The 22,758-nt window shown below is 40.5% G+C and overlaps 1 protein-coding gene across 5 annotated transcripts in view; it reads right to left on the reverse strand.

The window, feature by feature from the left end:
• Positions 1-3,778: 3,778 nt before the first annotated feature.
• Positions 3,779-22,758, reverse strand: part of SPTBN1 (spectrin beta, non-erythrocytic 1) — a 136,413-nt gene continuing 117,433 nt past the window's right edge. For 3 of the 5 annotated variants that reach the window (XM_059828489.1, XM_059828487.1, XM_059828486.1), the window contains exons 25-36: positions 22,282-22,486; positions 21,755-22,129; positions 19,530-19,774; positions 18,975-19,113; positions 17,759-17,843; positions 16,368-16,564; positions 15,116-15,228; positions 14,436-14,499; positions 9,059-9,297; positions 7,620-7,793; positions 5,575-5,617; positions 3,779-5,203 (exon numbers count right to left, since the gene is read on the reverse strand). In XM_059828489.1, coding sequence (XP_059684472.1) covers positions 4,988-5,203; positions 5,575-5,617; positions 7,620-7,793; positions 9,059-9,297; positions 14,436-14,499; positions 15,116-15,228; positions 16,368-16,564; positions 17,759-17,843; positions 18,975-19,113; positions 19,530-19,774; positions 21,755-22,129; positions 22,282-22,486 — 2,095 coding nt within the window. In that variant the 3' untranslated portion in view covers positions 3,779-4,987. Of the gene's footprint in view, positions 5,204-5,574; positions 5,618-7,619; positions 7,794-9,058; positions 9,298-10,091; positions 14,500-15,115; positions 15,229-16,367; positions 16,565-17,758; positions 17,844-18,974; positions 19,114-19,529; positions 19,775-21,754; positions 22,130-22,281; positions 22,487-22,758 lie in introns of those variants that run through there. The other 2 variants (XR_009484431.1, XR_009484432.1) reach the window with 1 other exon arrangement.

Genomic DNA, 22,758 nt, shown 5'->3' on the forward strand with positions numbered 1-22,758 from the left:
TCTGTTGTAGCTAAACATCTCTCTGGATAGAGTGACCTCTCATGGAGAATGCTGGTACTCTGGGAACAAGGGGAATTTTTTTCTCAGCTAGGTGTGGGAGTTAAACAGCAGCAGTATTAGTAAGAAACTAGTAACAAAATTCATGTTAGGTCCAGATAATGTCTACTGTTCTAACAAAATGAACCATCACAGCATCTCATCTAACAGTTAAAGATTATTGTGAAATTCATTAATATACAAAGTAAATGATACTTCAAACATAGAACAACATGTGTAATTAAACTGATTCGTAGATTTGATGTTGACAATCACCAGGCTAATCAGGATGCGGAGCTTTAAGAAGCAAGGGAGGATTCATTATGAAATACACACTTATGCACAAAATCCTTCCTTTCATACTTTACAGAATAAATTGGTATTTTATTATTGCAAAGTAGACCGTGTTAGGTCTCCTGATCCTCTGTTCTGGGACTCTCCTGCAGGTGTGATGACTGGGAAGCACAGGCTCTCCGCCTCGGCTGCTCCGTGCTCCGGCTGTGCGCTGTATATGCTGCATTATGACACACTGCAGATGTGACCACGTGGGTTTGCTGAAGCGACTCCGCTGCCTCGGCTACATGGAGTGACTCAGATGTCAGGTGATGGCACATGCAACCCATTCAGATTTGCTTCGATAGCATTAGCACATGTTGTAAGGCATCTCAGCCCTGCTAGTCTGTTGTTAGAATGCAGAGCAATGAAGGGTACAAGCAGAATTAGAAGCAAAACCTCCAACTCTTAAGCTTTTTGCATTTAATTCCTGTATGTTCCCATACATTTCTCTTCATTCTCACTATTTGCCCTGTGTACTGCAGCATTTACAGTACTGCATTGTGGGTTTGTTTTATGCCTTACTTTATTTGCACTTTAATCTTTTTTAAAACCCTTTGAAACAAAAACCAGTAATCCACCAGAACCAGAATATTCATTGAACTGCTGTCACAAGGCTAGAGAAAAATGCTTGACAACAAGGGATAAGTTACATTCAGCAGTAAGGAAGGAAATAGAGAGTCTCAAGCACTGAATACTGACTCCTCAACTAGGCCCTGCACACCCGTAGCCGCGGGGACAATTCAAATCCTGATGCTAGTCTGCTGCATTGAGAACACACTGCTTTCTTACCCGAGTTTTGTTCTGCTTGACCTCAAAACATACCTTCTTGATACCAGGACACAGAAAAGCAAGCTGAATCCCTCTTCCACTTCTGCTGGTCGAGACATGCCGTTCTTCCATTCCTCCTGTTGTCAGGATGTGGCTCTATTGTTCAGTCCACAGATAGAGCTGTAGTGTCAGAAAGCTGAATTCTGTTTTTTCCAGTAGTTTAATTCTTAACGTTAAGTCAGTCATTTAACACAGCCTGATTTTCTGAGGGTTTTTTTTAATGAAAAGGACTAATGTTTGTTTCAACACATTGTGATTTAAGTTTCTGTATTTATTCAGCCACCTGTGATTAGTCAAGGTAGAAAAAAACCAAAATATCTACAAAAAAAGCAAAACTGCATCATACCTGCAAGTTATTTATTACAAAAGTACATTCTTAAAGAATATGCTTTTGTAATTGTATCTTTTGTAAAGACCCTCCACATTTAAAGTCTGTGAACTCAATCATAAAAAAGAGAACACAGTAAGTGAAAAACTGTCTAAACCAGTACTTCACAGGAACAGAGATTAATCATACATTTATTTTACTTCACCATTAGTCTTCCTCATACAGAGTACAACCCAACCTAGAGAACATACTCTCTATGCAGAACAGATGGATTAACCAATTATTTGCATCAATCTAAAAGAAAACCCTCCCACCTAACACATGCTTAATTCCTATGGCTAATGAGTTTTGTGTTTTTTCCCCTCATTATACTTAATTCAATTTGTTCAGGATATGGAAAGGACCCTTCAAGTGCAGCTCTGATACCTTCCCAGGTTAAAATTCAGTATCAGGCTCCCACCAAGAGGAAAAAAGGCAGACTGACCTGACTAGGGGACGATTTATCTTCTTCATAACAATGACAGCAACGCAGCTGAAAGCGGTTGGCTTTAATTAGTTTTCTTTGAAAATTCTGAGGTTCAACTTCTATATTACTTTTGCAATGTAACTCTAGAGGAAATATAAACAACTTAAATACAGGTTATTCTACAAAACCAACTAACAAAAGAAACTGCAATACAGCATTAAACTATACTACAAATCCTCACTCTTTGGTGTGGTGACCAGAAGGACTACAATGTTTCATCTACCGGGGGTCTAACCATGTTCAGTGGTGCAATTCAGAAAGTAACGTAGCCACCTCTGCACTAGCTAACACCGGTGGCAGTGACAACCTGCTCCAGTTTCAGTCCCGTTTCCATCATCCAATACTTAGCCCTTCTTCTTCCTCTGAGATCTTCCAGCAGTCCTTTCACATAATCCAAGAGAGATTCCTTCCCCCTTTCTTCCTCCCTTCTGAAACTAGCACACCAACCTGACCTTCCTGACCTGGCTTTGTCCAGGGAGGCTCTTCCTGACCCTCCAATTCTCTCTGCACGGAAACTGCGCCCTTATGGTCCAAAGGGGAAACAGGCAAGGCTTACTAGAATTCACTCTTGTTCCTCAGCAACTTGCAATCAGTTCCTAAGCAGAAAGGATTTTTATTCAAGTAGTTTTCAGGAAAAACTTGCAGTAAGAGGCAAGACAAACAAGAAAAACAATTCTGAAGGCATGTTCAAGCAAGACACTACAGGATTACACCCAACAGGAAGTCAAGATCAATCTCTTAAACTAATCATAATAGCTTAATTGAAGTGACAAAAATGGTAAGGCATCACAATTTTACTTAAATCAACTAGGAAGAATGTTTCATGTTCTCTTCTAATGTTAAACCTCAGCTTTCTACATCGTATTAAATTTTACAAGACTAGTGATGTTATCCTACATTTTACTAATAATTAGACTAGAGCAATGTAATATTACAGGAGTAAAAACTCATGTGCATGAATATTTCATTGTTTAATAACCAAAAACTTCAGAAAACAAGAAAAACCCAGAAAACACAGTATACTCCATGAAAAGAATTAAGACACTGTATTGGTCACATGTTCAGGAAACTGTGGCTTGGAAACACATTAGTTTGCAGTTTATCTGCTTTCCATCTAAAATTATATTTGAGTGTATTTTAATAACCACAAAAAAAGATTAAGCCCCAGGTTACTTACATTTAATTGCTTTTAAAACTTCTAATGCCTCTAAGGGCTTCTTGGAGCCTTTCCTTTCAGATGGTTCCCTAGATTGCACCCAACTTAAAGAAACTTCTGAAAAGATGCTAGTCTTTGAAATGCTGACAAGGTCCAGGAACTTGAGCAAAGGGTAGGTAGAAAGTTGGAGAACTAAGATTACTTAAAATAATGTTCTTTTCCTGCAAACCAGTACATGGATATTTACCTCAATCAGGTAAGACGTTCAGGTAACTCGTTCAATTGCTCTGGCCTACGCTTACGCTTACTTCCATTGATCCTGCTGGATTTATTGCTCACGAAAAATATCTCTGTCAAAATATTTTACAAAACATTGATTTAATTCCTTCCCTCTTTATTCTTTGGCACTTAATTTGGGGGGCAGGGTGAAAGGGAAGGCAGGTGGGAAGTGAAGGGAAAGGGAAGGTAAAGAAAAGTGGAAAGAGAAAAAACAACTATTTCAGTATGAACTTTTGCACAAAAAAATGGAATTACATTTGAAGACATTAGTTTCAGCGCACAGGAGAGATGACATTTTAAAATAACTTTATTTTTGATCCTCTTTCAAAATCATGATTTAACATCATCAGAAATGAAATAAGAAACTTAACCAGCATATTTAGTTTTAAAAGCATTTAATGACATAGCATATATTTAACAGATAGGGTAAAAGTCTAGAGGTACAGTTCGATACAACTGAAAGCCAGTTCCAGTACTACTCTTGACTACAGGCCCAGTCATTGGAAGTTCTTCATTCCTATTAAATGTAATTCTTGATTGTGCAGTAAGATGAAAATTTTCATTACAATAGTTACAGTGACAGAGAAATGCACACTATGTATCAAATAGCAAGGTAATGTAGCAAAATTATAACACACAGTGCTGCAGCTGACAAGCAAGTAACCATTTGAGTAACATTACTTTTCCAGTAAATGCTTCAGTTCCACTTTTACACTTATCAATGATTTTAAAGGGTTTATTATACATCTAGTCTTATTATACTTTGTACTAGAATTATCTGAAACATACAATATAATGTATTTCAGCAAAAAAAAAAAAAATTTGAAATTACAGATTATTTAAAACTGTATCAGCCGGCTAATCCATCTTGTACACCAACATTCTTATCTGTCGTACTTGATGCAGAAAAGCTTCAGGTTGTGTTAATAACCAATGCCAGGATATAAATGGTTTGTCTGTAAGTTAATGCATACCTGCACTCTGTTACAGCAAAGATAATACACTATCATTTTAATAAATGTTAGAATTGTAATGGGAGGCTCTACTAGTCAAGACTCGGCATAACAACCTTAAATGGAAGTGAACGTTCTTGAAAATTTGTACATTGGTTTTTGATGTGCACAGTAGATTCGAAAGCACCGCTGCCTTGCATACCAATAGCACTAGGAGTGGGTTATTTTCCAAGACAGCCTCACAAAATTGAGGAACAGTTTAAATATTAAGATCTAATCTACATTAACTTCATTTAAAAAAAAAAACCAAAAACAAACCCCCAAAACCTGGTCCTCCCTCTCCTACAGAAGCTGCCCAATGCACCTCATACGTTTGTAACTTTAGATTCTTTTTTGTTGGCTTTTTATTTTAAAACGCTCTATAAATAAAAAAATGTCAATCACATTGAGGAACATGAGGCACAGAGAGTAACGTATTGGTTCTGAGCTCGCATGCTGGAATTCCACTGGAACGGTCAGAGAAGTGCAGTGTGTGGAGATGGAGTTCACTTCTTTTTACCAAAAAGGCTGAATCTTTTCTCTTTGTCTTTCTCTTTGTCTTTCTCCCGCTTGCCAGGGCTGGACTCGCTGGTTATTGTGACGCTGGCAGGCAGGGTCTGGGCACGGCTGGAGGCTGGAGTGCTCTGGGTGGTCGGGGACACTTCGATTTTATCAGAAGAGATAGCTGATGTGATGGCCTGAATCCACGTGTTCATCTCCTCCTTCAAGAAGCCCCAAAGGCAGAAAGCTGTTACAACCCGTGTGTCACACGCCCTCTCTAATTCACTCAACATTGTGGAAGGGGAATGGATAGAAGTGGGAAAGGAAAGGAAACACAGCCCTAACTCATCATCTGGCACTCCTCTGGTTAGGCACCTGCAGAAGACGTCTACTAGAAGCTGTATCTGAAAAGCCCTGCTGTGCTGGTGGTGCCAGCAGCAGCTCCTGAATCTACACGTTACACACACGTATGCACAAGACCGAAGACCAGGAAATTAAAACGCACCCCTGAGCTCTTAGCAGCTACTTTTTTCCTGTTGCACCACAGCACAGATATCACATCAGTAATGAACAGTAAGAAAAACAAACTTACATCGTCTTTGGCTTGGAAGAGGTATTCATTGCCATCAGTCAATCTGTGAAGAAAACAACCATCACAAATTTAGCTTAGTAGTAGTCACACTGCTTCCACTCCTGCTTGTTTAGCTACAGTACATCATTAGACTGAGACATATGGGACTGCACGGGACAGTCATAACATCTACACGTGCACAAATACACCCCAACAACTGATGTTTTGTATCTTGTACTGTCATGCAGAGGCAGCCACGCACACTGTATATTCTGGTCTCTAGACACGCCTGTAATAGTGGACGTGTTTCAGTATGTCAGGATGCACTGCAGAGCTTGCGATCTTCAGCAGCTGATGATTGCCGTTTCAGTTCTCGCTCTTTCAGGCTGATCTTTTCTCTTTTGCAAAAGACAGTATAAAAGTTTACTCAATGCTTTAAAAAGATAAAAGTGACAGGCAACACCCAGAGTTTTCACGGCTTTTGTAGAAACCTAGCAAAATCCTGCAGCTGCTCTGCTGTCGTAACCACTGTGGCGGTGACTCAAGATACTATACTGTGTATTATTTAGGAGTAGCTGCCTCTTCTCATGCTGAAGGCCAGAGCCTCCCTTCTGTTTTATTTCTGTGCTGATTTTACTCAGATGGTTTAAGTGGGATACATTTAACAATGTATGTGAAAATATATATTAATTAAACAAAAGACTGAATAACATCAGATCAGGCATCTGAACACATAGGAGACAGGGTCGGTGGGAGCTGTGTTGCAGGCTTCCTGATCTTCCCCCACAAAAAGAACGCATTTTAAAATCTATTTATGAAATGAAATTAAGTATTAAACAGCAAAATAATGGCAAAGACAGACAGACACTGGGAAGAATATAATTATGCCCTGCTTTCTTCTTTAAAAAATTAAGGAAAATATTCCCAGCGCACTCTCCATAGATCACAGCTAGACCTTTCTGTGACAGATCTGTCTGCACATGAGATCTGTAGAGACCTCAGCCGCCCAGATGTTCAACAACACCCCCCTTCTCAGCCTGGAGAGACAGATTTGACATGATGAGCTGGTGAACTCTCTGGGGACTCTCCTAATGAGAATGAGTGAAGAAAACATGCTACGTGCAATTATCCGACAGCCCCGAGGCAGGTGACAGGGTACTGTGAAAAGAAGGGCAATGGATTTTTCTGCCTAACTTTATGTTTGGAACAGCTTATCCTTACATTATCCATTCAGAGACGTTTAAAAGAGTATAAAGGATGAATCACATAGGCCTGTCTTCAAGAAAGGTAAATTTCCCTAAATATTTGCCATATATTTCCCTCTATATTTGCTATAAAGCAAATTTCCCTGAATATGGATTCTATCCTCTTTAGAGGATTCTTGTATCAATATAAAATTAAAAAAAAAAAAAAAAAAAAAAGAAAAAATTCTATCTCAGAATACACGAACTGATCAGTCCATAAAATGAGTCTCCTTTGGCAGAATCACCTAGCAGCTGAGTAATAATAAAATATTTTTTCACTGTTGGCACTAAAAGATTGATCAGTAAAACAGAAACAATTTCGGAAGGAAAAACCTTACTTTTTTTTAACCGTTGAACAGCAAGTACTTCACATACTTCAAAACGAAATAGTCTGTAACTACATATTCTAGACCTTAAAATGTGATGTCTTCAGTAGTCTCCTAAATCCATACCAAAAAAATTACACAAAAGGCTTAATTTTGAAAAGAGCAGAACCATGAACATTCAGCTCTTTTCAATTAATTCAAGAGAGAGCAGGTGAAAAGCCCAGCATTTTTAAACGCAGGCTCCTAACTTTAGGCAGACGCGTCTAGTCTTGTCCCAGATGTAAATAACATGCACAGATTATTTTAATACTGTTTTGTGCTTGCTGCCTTTGACAAATATACCATGTTTCAGTGTTGGGAAGAGCTTGTTCAGAAAAGTAGATAATGCAAGTTAGTAATTATGATCAGTTCCTGGGCTGGACCCTCCCATGAATTTGCACAAGTGAACATACCCACCACAACTTAAACTAAGGGGAAGATGCTTCAACAGGTTTACCTTAGCTTGAACACATGCTTTTTCTTTTTATAATCGACTGCTATTTCACAGACTGCTTCTTTCAAGCTGACAGGAATCTCATTGTGGTAGGGGATGCCAGAAGCAGCAGCTTTCGAATCCTTGTAGAAGCCCATCTCTTGGTTGTTTATGACACAGTACACGTTATGCCATGATCTTCAAGACATGGAAAACAACAAAAGTATTTATAAATCTAATGCTCTTCCTTACAGAAATGGAGAAACCAAACACAATTATTTCTATAAGATAATGGAGACTAGTTCAGTCTGAGGATGTGAATACAGCATACGCTGTCCGGTAAACTGTAGACAGTAAATTCTGTCATAAAAGCATGGCTTCAAGACAAAAGTACTGACTTTGAGCCAAATGGAACAGAGATTTCCAGAGTTCTCTTTGATAGCACATAAGCATATCCTAACAGTGGGAGGATTGTTTGGCAGACTAGGCAGTTTGCATACTTGGGAGAGAAACTGATTGACCTTTTAATGACTACGCTTTATTGTAGAAGGAATTCTCATTGTGCTGCAAACTAACAAATGGATTGCATGTGAAATCCTTGATTGCTACAAATACTCTTAGTGGCATCATCCGCCTCATTCTCTAATACAGCTATAAAAATAAATGATTACTAGAAATAAGAGTCCCTACATATTAGCATTGGTGGCTCTCACTGCCTCAAAGTAGTTCTCCGGTGTGAACAACTCTAGCTGAACAAAAATCATGGTGGTACTGTACTCATTTGTGATCTGCACTCAGATCCGCTGAGTACTTTGGCTCCTACCAAACCCCTCAGATGTTGGTGTAGCTCACCATTTGCTAGTCAACATTTTCCTTGTCAGCCAAGTCATAAAACTGGTTTCAAGAGCTCTCTCAGGTCATGACGGACCCCAGTCTGCTTTTCCAGCGCGCAGACAGGAATCTCAGAGGATACTGAAGTATCAGGTCGTTAGGAATGGAATCAGCTAAGGCACACAAAATCATCTTCACCCGCTTTTCTCTTCTGAACAGATTACTGAGTAGGTGGAAAGTGCTAATGTGCGAACAGAAAATGTCAGAAGAATATGGACATTTCTATTCTCACACCTACATGTTTTTCTTTTCTTGTAGTAACGTACAACTTGAGAGATCTGGAATCAAATCCCACTGCTGCCACAAATTCATCATGTGATGGCATCTTTATGCCTCAGTTTTCTACCTTCCACATATGGCTAACACAGCATTTTCTACCACGTATCTTTAGATTGCAACTTCATCAAATATACTGTTCAACCACGCATACGCAGTTCCTACAACAACAAGAGCACAAGGCTGAAACGTCTTCAGGAGCTGTGAGAAGACAATAGCAGCAGGGATAACATTTACTGTCTTACATCTTGGCGAGTTCGGATGCAATTATTTGCATTAAGCATCGAGCACTTTACCTGCTCGAGGCTTTCTTGCTGTGTGTCTCCCATTCATGTTTGCGATGTAAGAAGCCCTCCATCTGAGCTGAAGGAATCTCTTGTGTTTTGGCTGGTAGGGTAGCAGCAGTCTGGGACTGAATGGCGGTCTTGGCTTTGCGGTCTGCCGTGGGAGAAGGAACAGGACTAGACTCTTTCGAACTTGTCCTCTGTTCTGCAGCTCCATTGACCATTTCGTTTGTTTCTGCAGTTTCTGCCACCTAGGAACAGTGGGAAAAAAGTTCAGCTAGAAGCCTCTGAACACTGAGGTATCGTGCGGTTAATTTGTTTCCCTGCACAATGTGGCTGTGTATAAACTTTGCCTGGAGAATGACACAGGCCAATACAATCTTTCTCACACTCCATGGAGACACAGAAGGCCAAGGAAATTAGAAGGTATGAATGGATTAGTACCCATTTTATAGGTAGAGAGACGGGAAAAGAAGAACAGCTAAACATCAGTGTGAATTTTACTGTGCTCTGCTCTGCTGGTCAATTAATATTCTTTTATATATTGTTATTCCTAAAATGAGAGCGTTCAATTCTGTTGCTAAGTAGTCAAATGTTTGGAACAGTAACAATCACACTTTCTGCAAACCTAGAGGAACAGTAGAAGTTATACACATCAGCCACCTTAAATACATTTATGGCATTACTGGGGTATTAAAAGTGTATAAAAGATATTAACTATGAGTCAGCAGAAAAATATGTCAAAATTGCCCAGGAGCATTTACAAAAATTTGTGCAGTTTATTCGTATCTGTAAAAGCTCCTTTCCCCCTTTCCCCATTCCCCTAGTGACACAACAAAATCAAAACATGCAGAAATTAGAAAGATTACACCATGCATTTCATCTCCACCATCCCAGTTAGGATATTGGATCTTAAAGACAAGGGAAATGAGGTCATGTGTCAATTTATCAAGGTCTTTTTCAGACTTTCGTTATTAGGTGGATTGGATTTTTGTTAAAGGAACTGAAAACCACCACAGTCACACAACATCACACAGCTATTTACCCCCAAACAAAGACAGAACCAAGGCCTTGCCCATCACTTGCTTTGTTGATCGCGTTGCCTGTCGCACTGTGATCGAGATAGCCTAGAGAGCAGCCTTGTTTCCAGCAGCTCTGACTGGTCAAGCTGTCGACGTCTTCAGGAGCCATTCATCCAAAAATCATTTAAATTGGAATCCTAATGGCTATAAGCTTTTGAAATGCAGCTTGGTCCCAGTATTTTTTTCTTGTACCATTACTTTGACATGTAGAGCCATTGGTAGCAGCTCAGGAGTTACACAACCAGTGTGTAGTATTATTATTATTATTATTATTAGCAAGTTACTAAAGCTCAGTGCTGCTAACGCTCTAGTAGATTACAAACATTCTGGACTGTTTTTATGCAGACAAGCAGGTATTTGTGAATGGCACAATAATTAGACATTCCCACTTCTGCACATGGCCTGGACAATTCAAAAGCAGCCGAATTATTATGCAACAAACTAAATTTTGCCATCGTTTGCTAGAACTTCTTATACCTGCCAAGTACACATTATTGCACCTCACACCTTCGTACCTCATATATTCACCTAGGAAGACCTAAGTGCCAACTTGCTATGAACATGGGAAGGATTGGTTAACTGCCTTTAAGCAATCTGAATCTCCAGAGTACAGACACTACACCACTGAAACAGGGAAAGGATCACGGCTCACATTCCACTTCAGTCATATCTATTCTACTCTGTCCCTAAAGACATGTAGCCTTACAGCCTGGTTTAATAGAGGAAACATCTACCCTGCACTGCTACCCAGAGGAAGTAAAAAATCAGTGGCACTGCTTCTTCACAACTTGGGTAAGTCTACACCAGCACACCTCACTGTTTGTATCCAAATCTCAAAATACAACAAAAACGTGGCATTAAAGAGGGGAGAGGGTAAATGAACAGATGAGGCTGAAGATGACCCGAACACTGTCAGCACAGCTCCTATAACACAGGTAGCGATTCACCAGCGAACGCTCAATTGATCACTCATCACCAGTGCTGATCACCATTAACATATCGCATTCAAGAAGAAGGACAGCCCTTTGCAAATCTTTTTACCAGTGTCAGTTACTGAACTTCAAACTCTCTGCTTTTCAGCTGGCTGGATCCCTGTCTGAGAGACATATGAAGCCTTTGTGACCAGCACTAAGGAATTACATAGACCACAGTAACTTACCTCAACAACTTACATAAACTACCCAGAACTACCTGCCACCTAAACCGATGCTAGAAGTAGCATGTTTTCTGTAGTGATACTGGCATGATGTGAAAATATTGCTGGTTTTGATGTACCAATAAGCACTAATCTGAAGTAAAACAGACCAGTTTCAAAACAGCAGCCACTGCACAGCTACCTGACATGTTTTCATGGGAAATAACATGTAATTCAGTGCTGCAATCCGCAACCCTGTGGTTTTAAAGGATAACTGCCAACTTTAATCACACAATCAGACCTGTAACTTCTACTTAAAATTCTACTGATTGTAAAAGGGCTAGGAAAAGCTTTTCTGATGCTCTTTCAGGTTTTATTTCCTTTTCATGGGTTATCTACAATTAACAGAAAACAAGCAAAATAAATCTGAATCATAAACAGCTATGCGAAGAATGTGTCATGAAAACAGAGAAAAAACAGGAGCTAAACAAACTTTAATGAGACATGCATCGGGCATGCAGAGACAATGCAACAGAGGACGAACATCAATAGCAAACTGTACTGTTACAACAAAACAGTTATCACGCACATGAATACAGTTTTCTTAATCGTGACTGAGAGGTTAGTTGCAAGTGCTTTAGTGGCTAAAGACTACTCTTGAGATACTGACATCAGGACTGTAACATGCAACAAGACAGCTGGTGACAATGACTGGAAACATCCCTTTGATTTTCATAGTGCTTGAAGCGACATGATGTTCAGTTCATCAACTTAAGTCTCTGCACCACAGCTTAAATAAGAGAGACGTATTTGCCTTTTTCAGATGCAAAGAGATGACAGCCTATATATTGTTCTGGCAGAAGTACCATTTTAATGTTTTAAGCCAGTACCATAGACTATAATAAATAGATGAAATCTTACACTTCTCATGCCTAAAATGACGACCTTAATCGATGACTTAATTTTTCTTCATCATAAAAGTATAATTTTTATATAGAGGTGTACTAATACAAGTAAAAAAGTGTATCTATATACATTACTTTTACATACTACTTTTTAGCCAGAGTACATGTGAAGGCTTCCCAGCTGGTGGAGTCTGAAGCTATAGCTATACTGCTCTGAGAACTGTCATACTCCTACAGGCACCGAGAGCCAACACTGGTGTAGCTAGTCACCAGATCATCGGCATTATAGGGAATTTTTAAAAGCATTAAGAAGCTATATGTTGTTATCCTGACAAAAGAAAAAAAAACATGCATCATGAAGTGGAAAGACAAGTTACAGCAAAAGTACAATTACTGAAGCACATCCTTTCAATCATCTTTCTCACTTTACAAGCTCAGCCAGTACAGAACAATTCAGTTGCACTGCTCAGCTAGTCGCTAGAAGTCTAAATTCAGATCAACAGCAGCATATTTCACTCCTCAAATCAGAAATACAGCTGCGTACATCTGATGTGTTGCAACACAAGATTTAGTGAACTGAGCTAAAAAGCTCTCATGAAAGACTGAAGTGCAGATGGTGAAGATTAACACGGAAATGCATTATGTATCACAAAATAAAAAAAGAAGCAAACAGGTGATGTATAAGGCTGTGGTAACTGACAAGATGATGATGATCTGGGATGTGCTTGCAGGCCACCTCACGTTCCTTGCCACAACTATATAGAATTTCATAAACATTAGAATGTACAACAGGCAGCTTACTCCATCATTTAATATTAAAGATGAACAGAAAGGCTTTATTTAAAGAAAGAAAAAGGTAGACCTGCTTAGTACCCTAGAGCATTGACAGAGTCTGTGCGCAGACCCAAAAGTCACCGGGAGGGGCTATTTGAAAGATAAACTAATGCTGAAAGGCATTTCCTCTCCAGCGTCCCAGACTGGGACCTGCACTTCCTTTGCAGTACTGGTAAGAGCTCTAATATCCACTGATCTGAGCCTGCCAGGAGCCCGTCCTGCACTTAATATGACCTCAGAGAGCGAGGTTCAAAAACATAAGAAAGAGAATTATCATTCTTCTCACCACTCAAAGCATTACTTGAAGCAAGTAGGCTTTACAGGAAGGTAACGGAGAGATAAGCCAGTTTCCAACTAATGTGTTGCTTTAACTATATGTACATATTTACTGGTATTTTTATGGCTGCACATTAAGATTATTGGCATGCATCCTGACTCCACTGGGACATCCCCTATCAAGAAGGAATGAATAAGGCATGGACCATTCAACCTGCATCTATATAAAATAAAGAGCTGGGATCTTAGACCAATGTATTTTATTTAGCTTTTAAAGAAAAGCATCACCACCTCTCCATCAGGGTCTGCACCCTACTCTCCTTTATACTACTGTCTCTCCAGTGTCAGTAAATGGAATTGCTGTAGTGTAAACTGGACAGGACCAAGGCAAAAAGGGGCCCCAAAACAGCTATTCAGCAAGATCACAACTCTTCATGAGGACTAAATACCAAGATAAATCTAGCTACTAGTTTTTAATGTTTTATTTCACGTTTATTTTTATCTGCAGTCAATGCGTCCATTCTGCATGGAATGTTATACAACTAACCTTAAGGCTTTTATTTGTCAATAGTTACAACTCTCCCCTCCCTCCCAGCCTCTACTGCCGAGCTCACTTGCATGTATTATCTTTGGCCTTGTAAATAACTCGCTTGCTAATGCAGCTGATTTAATAATGTTGCCGTGCTGAAACCTGTTAGTATAACTCGATGCGTCATACCTGTCAGATTCTAGTTCTCTTCTTCATTATGATGTAATCTCATTAAATCTCAATTACTCATATAAAGGACGATTTAGCTGGAAAATCTTAATACTATTAGCAACATGAAAAACTCACAGTAAATAACATGAAATAAATGTGTCACCTTAAAGCAACTGAGTGTCAGTGGGAAGATTCAAATAAACAAGGATTAAAGTGAAGCAAATATATCTCCAAGGGGCTGCTACTTAAATAAAAGTCAACTGATGGGAAGGAAGAGAAAAGCAGCAGGGAAATCTGAAGCCAAAAGATTAAACCAGTACCAGTAAACCATACTGAAAAATGGTGTCTTTTGCGGCAAATGATCTCTACGTCACAGTCCAGACCATGATCGGTCATTGGCTGTCCGTCTGCTAATAAAGTTTTTGTAGTTTTGGTAGGTTTGGGAGCGGTAACTAACCCGTGGAGATTCCTGGTCTGATGGCAAACCATTTTGCGAAACCTGTTCTCCTTTTGTCCCATCCCTGTTGGGAAGAGAGGAAAAAGAAAAGAAATTGTATTCAGTTCTTGAAAGTCACCCATCTTTTTCACTAAAATGAGATTTTCCTACTGAATATTGCAACACCTCAGAAATTCAACCAAGTTCTTAAAATCCTCAGGCCCAAGTGAATAAACTCAATGTTAAGTGAGATCATAACAGGCTTTCCTGACAGTTAGCTTACAAGTAAGTCTACTCCTATCACATAAGTAATTTTATAAAGGTTCATGTTCCATGGATGTGGCTTGACATCTATCCGTAACTGATGCTCATTAAAGGAGAATGCCAAGATTGTTCAGAAAATTTAATTCATAACACAGGGGGTGTAAAACCAGCATTCTTACTTTGGGGCCAGGTACACCTCAGCAGTTGTAACACTGCGTCATGTTGAAAAATCAGAACATTCAACTTAGCAGTGAATTCAGATGTCTGGGAACGGTCCTATCCCCGTCAACTACATCCACCAAGTCTTCTAAAAAGGGTCACATTACAAAGCCATGCAACCTCCAGACTCTCCCTTTACAACGCATCTTCAGCCTGAGAACTCTGTCTGAAGAAACAGCGTAAAGTACGCCGTTCAGCTTCCCACACCCTGGGCTTACCATTGCTGCTGGGAGTCTGCATCCTCTGCAACCTTTGGGCTTGGCTCTGGAGTGGGCGGCTGTCTCTTCCTCTCCTCTTCCTCCTGCTGTCGACGTACTTCCAGCAGTTCCAACTGAGAAATGAAACATTTTTGCGCATTTAAAAGCACTGCACATTTTCCAGGGGCATTTCTAGAAACTAAAAATGACTCTGTACATTTTTCCGAAACATTACTGAAATTAAAGTTTACTGGAATAAAATTTGAAGGCATCAGTCTTTAGAAGTATTAATCATGCAGAGTTTGTTGCACTGAATTTGTCAGTAAAGGCATACAGTACCAGACCCTTTAACATCAAGTGGACTGCTTGGACAGAAGCTTGCCACTGTCCATGTTTCTTTTCTAATGCATTCTATTAGAACAAAACCAAGACAAACAAGAAAGTAGCCCAAGCTATTAAAATATTGAGAAGTGACATCCTTGTGTCTGCTTGCCATATATAGAAATAGTGTTCCACATCCAAATCCCTGAAATTAACCATCTAAATAAAACCAGCCTAATTTCTGAAGATGCTGAGAAACTCTAACTCATTTTATCTGCAGCTGTGATGCTCAGTGTGCGCGAAAAATCAAGCCACTTCAATTTTAGTGTCTGAAGTAAAATTCTCCAAAGATGCTAACATGCCCTCCAAGCATTAATTACTGACATTGCAGCTGTGCTCAAAATGGGGGGTGGGGGGGTGGGGGGGGTGTTGGCTTATTACGTCTTTCTAGGGGACAATGTAGCCCGGTACTGGAGCAGTCAAAACACAACAAACATTTCTGTCAAACCCCTCTCCCCACCACTGTCTCCTCACACTGTTGTCTTTAACCGAAAATAATTCCAAGGATTTGGATCTGGGTCTTCTTCACTCAGAATCTCCCTCCCCTTTCAGCAGTACAACCTGTGTGGCAGAGGGCTGGAGCAAACTGCTCAGCTCTTGAATTTGCTTCTGGGTCAGCAATCCCGGGCCTGAGACAGCTCTTGTTGACCACTAAGGTCATTTATCACTCAAGTTTTCCTTGCAGGTTGTTGAGTTCAAACAAACCTGAGAGGTTTTTAGTATTGTTGGGAACATGAAACTTCAGGCCCTGGGTGACTGGCCTAGGTTAATCAACAAACGGATCAACAAATGGAGATTAAGTTGGTGATGCTGGGAGTTATTCCGAACAATCAGGGGGCACCAAAATGTAGGGGAATGGCCAGGAGAGGTTATTCTCGCCTACAGAGCTCACCGTGGTCAGTCTTTCCAGTGCTGCAAATCTCTCATCCCAAGTAGCTGCAGATTTTTCAAATGCTTCATGTCGCTTAATTAATTTTTCCACTTCATCAACACTTTGACCTATTTCACGACTGGATAGGTAGGGCTCCTGTCCCAGCAGCCAGGCCTCAGCCACACTTGCATCTCTTGAAAACTGGTGTACCTCCAAAACTGAGCAAAGAACGTACAGATATCAGTGCCATTAATGTCAAAAAGAGCATCATGAAGTCATCAGGCATCTTCTGAATTTACTTAAAAATAGCTTGGAGAAAAAAGTAAATGTATTTGGCTAAGTATTTTCCTTAATTAAGCTCACTGAAGTTAATCATTTAAAAGACAGACATTTGTCCTGTTGGTTTTGATTTGAGGAAAAATAAAAGTTAAGGCCCACCTTCACTTTTTCTACAGACTATTTCATTTTGCAATTTCAGAGTTTCCTCTTTGTTCTAATCTGCTGTAACCTACTAACTTCAAAGTAGGAAGTCTGTTTCTGCTGGTTTTCTTCCTCAGACTGGCCTGTCTACAGAACAGCTAGCCTGTAGGCTGTAGCTCCCTTCAGCAAGCGGTACTGCTGTACTTCATGCTTGTCTACAATGCTACAGTTCAAGCTTTCCTTCCTTCTGTCTTCACAGCTGAAAAAAAAGTTTCCACTGCTTTTGTGAATGGGATCAAGCAATTTTGATGAATAATATGGTGCAAACACCCAAACTGAGGGACAATTGCCCATGCTACTGTATTTCTTAAAGCCTGCTGAGGCTCAGAAACAATGAAGAAAGTATACACAGCAGTCCAGGGCCCCACAAAACGACAACACTGCACCATACGTTTTGAGACCCTGGACAACTGCATGCTGCAAAGGCTTCAGTCCATATACAAGATATGGATCACCTCGCTGGAGTATCAGAACCGGGTTGTTGTTGCTGGTGCAAAACTTGCAAAATACTGCCACGCTTAAAAGTACACCTTTTGTCAGTAAACTGCTCATCAACATTCTAGCCTCTCAGATAACGCAGGCACGTTATACGCGTAAGGTAGCAGGGCTTTACTTCTCCCTATTTTTTAGCAGTGCTTCCTTTGTAGAAGCGCAGTTGGAATGTGACACCTGCAAAATAAGGTAGATCTGTTCCACCTAGCTCCAAATTTGATCATATAGAATAAGACCTTTGGTGCAGGTTTCTTGGTTCAAATTCTTGGTTATTTTACAGCCAACAGGTGTGAATCTTACAGTTATTACAGTACAAACACACTTTCAAGCACTGTTAATAAAAGAGTAAGGAGCTGCAGGTTTTTTCAGCGCTTAGAAAAACACACTGAAGAGAGAGTTAGACGTGGCCCTGCCCAAAAGAAACCCAAGGACGTCCTTACTTAGTCTCAGCCACTCCCATCTGTCTTCCCATTTGTCAATCATTTCTTTTCTCTTTTCTGTCAGCTGCAGCAGCTTCTCCTTGATCTGGATTGAAGAGGAGAATGCAGGACTGTTACATAAGCACCAGGCAGCAGGCTCACCACACTGCGTAAGCCACTACCACCAGCAAAAGGCACTGGCATTTACAGACAGGAGACATTGTTCTAGACTGTCAGAAAGTGACTTACATGTGAATACAACAGCTGTTTTTCTCTTCAAAGTATAAATAAATATGACATTTGTATTAAAATATCACATTTGCATAAGCATACAGTATCTGTTAAAACTACAGCACCAAGATTATTTGATAAAAAGAGTATAACGGACAAACAAATCTAAATAATACAACCACGTATTCTATCTTCTGCCCTTTTTCTAGCAAATAATGTAAAACGTGCTGCCCATGGTTGTTACAAAAAGCCTGCAGCCACCTGCGCTAGCAACACTGATGTGCCAGCATAAGCTCTATGTTATTCTCCGGGTGAATACTGCCTAGCAAAACCTGCCAGTTCCTGAGCAAATGTTTCTCTGAGGATACTCCACAGCACTGGTGGGTAATGCAGACACAGAAAGTTATCACCTCCCTGAGTGGGCCGTATCTTACATTTGGCTATCCTCTCTCCACCAAAGGGAGGCAGGAAGAAACATAGATTAAGCCTCTATCCTCTGCCCTAGACAAATCAGAAAACAAATGCAGGCCTTAAGCAGTTGGATACATTTTTCTCTTAATATTCCCTGGATTTACTCCCTATGAGACAAACTTTTCCTGCTCCTTTCCCTCGCAGGCGCCTCCGTAGCATTCCAGTTCCCCTGTAAAAATTCAGGCTGTCTCACAGTTGTCTCTGCTCTTGCTCAAAGAAGTCACCTTTCCAAACACAGCCACCCCAGAGCGCTCTCTCTGCAGAACTGAATGCAACAGCTTCTTTGCATTTCCTGGACTGGAAATGATACTTCAAATTTAGGTGCCATCTCTGCTACCCAATAAGAATTCACAGAGTTAAATTGTACATTAATTTCACAATAGCAAACAAGTGGAACAGTCCCTGAAGTAATGCACTTTGTTATAAATACGCAGCTTATTAATCCGTAGGTTACACAAAGCAAGTTTCCCCAGCTGAAACAAAAATCTATAGGCCAGCTGCACTGTGGCTGTTAGACATTCAGCAAGCACAGTACCTCCTCTGATGCGTAGTGTTTTCTTGCCAGAAGAGATTTGCCGAGCTCAATGCAGGTAGTAAAGCTGTCGTTTCGGGCATCGATTTCTGCTTTGATACCCTGGTGATTGTTCATTAGTAGTTCAACAGACGAAACATCCCTAAAATGATCAATCCATAGGTCAGAAACATGTACTCCAGATTTAACAGCTGTTACATTTTCAAACAAGTAAACTAACCCAGAACTGTTACAATAAAAATATTAATTCCTAGATTGTCTTTGTAGTTCAGGGAGCAAGACTGCTACCAGCCTTTCCTTAGGAATGGCACCATTATGGTCTGAATCAGAAATCAAAGAAACAAATGTGTGGGACCTAATCTCTTTGAACGCAATTTGACATTGCAATTACTTCAGTAGCCCCCAGCCTCTGCTGGGCAGCAATACAACAAAAGCTAGCTGCTACACCACCATCAGATTTTGACAGCCTCTCTCTGAATGTCTGGCTCAGTGATACTGGCTTTTCCTCAACTGACCAGAAGCCTTATCTTCTGATTGAGAAGAGACACTTCACATTACCTTGGCTTTTCTTGAGCTTCTATCTGTCGGATAACGTCTTCCATCCAAAGCATGAGATCACGAACCATGCTGAAGAAACGGAATTTGTCTCCTGTATCTACCAGTCTAACCCTGCGACCCTCGCAAGCATCCAACAGCGCCTTCCATGCTTCTAGGACCTCATTTTCCCTCTTCTGGATGTCATCAGCTTTGTCTCCAGCATAGGCAGCCTGAAGGCGTGCAGCATCCTCCTGCAGCTGTCTCACCTGGTGTTTTTATAAGAGAGAAATGCGTCAGTGTTTGGATACTTTTGAGTCACAAATATGGGGAAATTTCAGCTGCTAATTCATCATTTGAATGGCTTTCTAAAGCCATTGCAAACATATTTGGTCTGTCAATACTAAAAAGGTCTGTTCTGTTACTAAGTCAGTATATCCCTGAGAATATTTCTTAGAGAAGACTGTTGGGTCAAGGAGTCCCCAGATAACAAAGATTTGCCACTGCCTAAACCTCCTGTAAAACTGGGTGCCAACACAAAGTGACTGTTGAATGTCAGAGCAAATGGGGACCATTTTCATCATCAAATTTTCAATGCCACTCAGGAACTCTCTCTTTTCTAATAATTTTATCTTTTTAAAAAAAAAAAAGTTTGAACACCAAATTAAACAGTGTTCTAGTTACAGGCACAGAGATCAGGCCACTGTCATTATGATCCATCTCAGTGCTTTAGCTGTTCACTCGAAAACTATCCTAAGTGCTGTCAACACAGCCTTGCACTATGATTACATATTCCTTCATTTAGGCCTTGATTGCAATTACCTTTCTGAGAGACTGGGATTAGTGTTTTGTGAATGTCTCCCATTTTATGTATAAAATCTACATTTTCTGAAAGTAAAATGAAAAATCAAACAGTTGCTATATCCCCTTTATTCTAGTGTAAACAACTATGTAAATTGCAACATACTCGAGAATTGGCAGGCAGCTTGGCCATAAAGCTATCTTTTTCAACCCACTGGGATAAACACAGTCAGTTGTAATTCCTCCATTCCTTAAGCAACTTGTTCTCTTCCAAAATTCTCATTTTGGCAGCTGAACATTGTTTTTTGGTTTAGAACCCCCTGTGTGCTGTATGAATGGCTGCCGCCTTCTATTTAACATAACTTGGCTTCAAAAGATTCGGCATTAGATCAAGTCTGGCTGCTTTTAAAAATCTCAGCCTGGACTATGTACTTTAAATCTCTTCAGACTGCTGTTAGGAAGCATCATAAAAAGCAGTATTTAAGTCAGAATGCCCAGATTCATAACCAAGTCAGAAAGCCTCTATGTAGGTCTACAGACCCCCTTTGCCTCTCAGAGAGGAAAAATAAAAAGCACCTAGCAGAAGAGGGTTTGGTTGGGGCTTTTTGGTGTTTTTCTTTTTTAAAAAAACCCCAAACAACCAGGCTTACATATCCCTTCATATTTGCCCCTGTCCTCTAAGCATCCTTTGGAGTATTGATTCTTCCATGGGACAGGATACTTGTGCCTGCGTTCACCGAGGAGAACATGGCATAAGGAGCAGGCAAATCTAAGGTGGCTTCCAGCACAATTAATGTAACACCCAAGAACAAAGTTAAGGACAGAAAAATCTGAAACCTGTATTTCATATTACCTCTGGTACATTAAGAATTCTTTAAAGATTTATTATCTATTCAGTATCTTTCAGAAATTGACTAAAGAGACAACATGTTAAGTCAAATGAACCTTTTTTTCTTCAGACATAAGCTATTTTCCAACCGTATCAGCCACACAGTGTACTGCTGGTGCTGCTGCTTGAGGCAATCAGAGAAAGGTCCCTCGTGCCTCTCCATCCACTCTCTACTCCTACGCACACAGCAGGCTGAGACAGTTAGGAGACATCACAGCTTTTTGCTTTACTTTAAATCAATACAGAAGTTCTCTGCCTGTATGATTTCTTCTTCAACCAAGGACAGGAAATGGAATAATGTTCAACAATTACCTACATATTCAGAAGTCTGTGTACTTATGGATTTCTATTTCAGATAAACTAATTAACCTAATGCAATGACAGAGAAGCAGAAAGACAGATAAGAAAATGACGCAGGTGAAGTTATTGCCGCAGAAATACGCTTGGAAAGCAGGTGGCAGCACTCTGTCTCCCAGCCTCGGAGGGGCCAAGGGCAGCAGCAGAACTCTGCAGCTCAGGTTCCTGTACCTGCTGACAGTGCCGTTCGCTTGCTACGCACCTGGGTGCCGAGTGCCTGGATATCATGCTCAAATGTTGTGTGCATTCTCTGTAGTGTTTCCACTGTGTTTTGGTCTCTACCAAGCTCTTCAGGCAGTTTCTTATGCTTGTCTTGAATACGTCCTAAGATCTCCTTGGCATCATGGTAAAATTTGTGCAGTTCATAAGAGGCTGCTAGAATTTGTGTTCTCGTGTCAATGAGCTCCAGGAGATCAGCCCAGGCCTCATTGAGTCCGTCCTTCCACTCTGCAATTGTCGCAGCATCTGAATGTCCAGAGTTGATGAGTTCGTCTGCCATGTGGTTAACAGTATCAACGCGCTCCTGTCCAATGTTTCCAGTGTCTCGGGCAAACTCTCGGAATCGCTCCTGTAGCATCTGAAATGCAGAGAAACAGACTCATGCAGCACTGTAATTACAAACTGATCTGAGCAAACCGAGGAAGCCAGCCACCCATTTATATTAACCATCTACTGTGTGTAGCATCCTGAAAAGGAAGGTCAACCTGCAGCCACATCCAAAGAACTTACTGTTACATGTTCGTAATCCTGTCCCAGCTCATGGGATCCTGCCACCACCTCCCTTTCAGCAATCCATTGCTCCAGGTCATCCACCTCACGGTTAAGCTGGAACAGCCTGTGTCTCTCATCCAGCTTGCCCCGTCTCTCTTCAGCTAGATCCTTCAGGCCTGCATACAGCTTATCCACTTTGGACTGGCGCATGCTGATACGCTCACTGAAAAAAAACAGAGTGCATTGAGTCCTCATCGCCTTTTACAAATAACAAAAGTAAACGAGGGGAAAAAAAACCTACAAGAAATAAAAAAAAAAAAATCACTCTGGGGTATTTAATCCACGGAATGCATGTCTGCGGCATGCACGAATTTGACTCAGACACACTGGACCAATCCTCTTGCTGGCACAGTTGACTGTACTAGCTGGAAAACTTCTCCGCCCTGTATGTATAACCCCCCTGGCTTTAGACAGTGAAGCTGGGAACCAAGCTCT

This window comes from Gavia stellata, chromosome 23 (genome assembly GCF_030936135.1).
Source record: "Gavia stellata isolate bGavSte3 chromosome 23, bGavSte3.hap2, whole genome shotgun sequence".
Classification (NCBI taxonomy): Eukaryota; Metazoa; Chordata; class Aves; order Gaviiformes; family Gaviidae; genus Gavia; species Gavia stellata.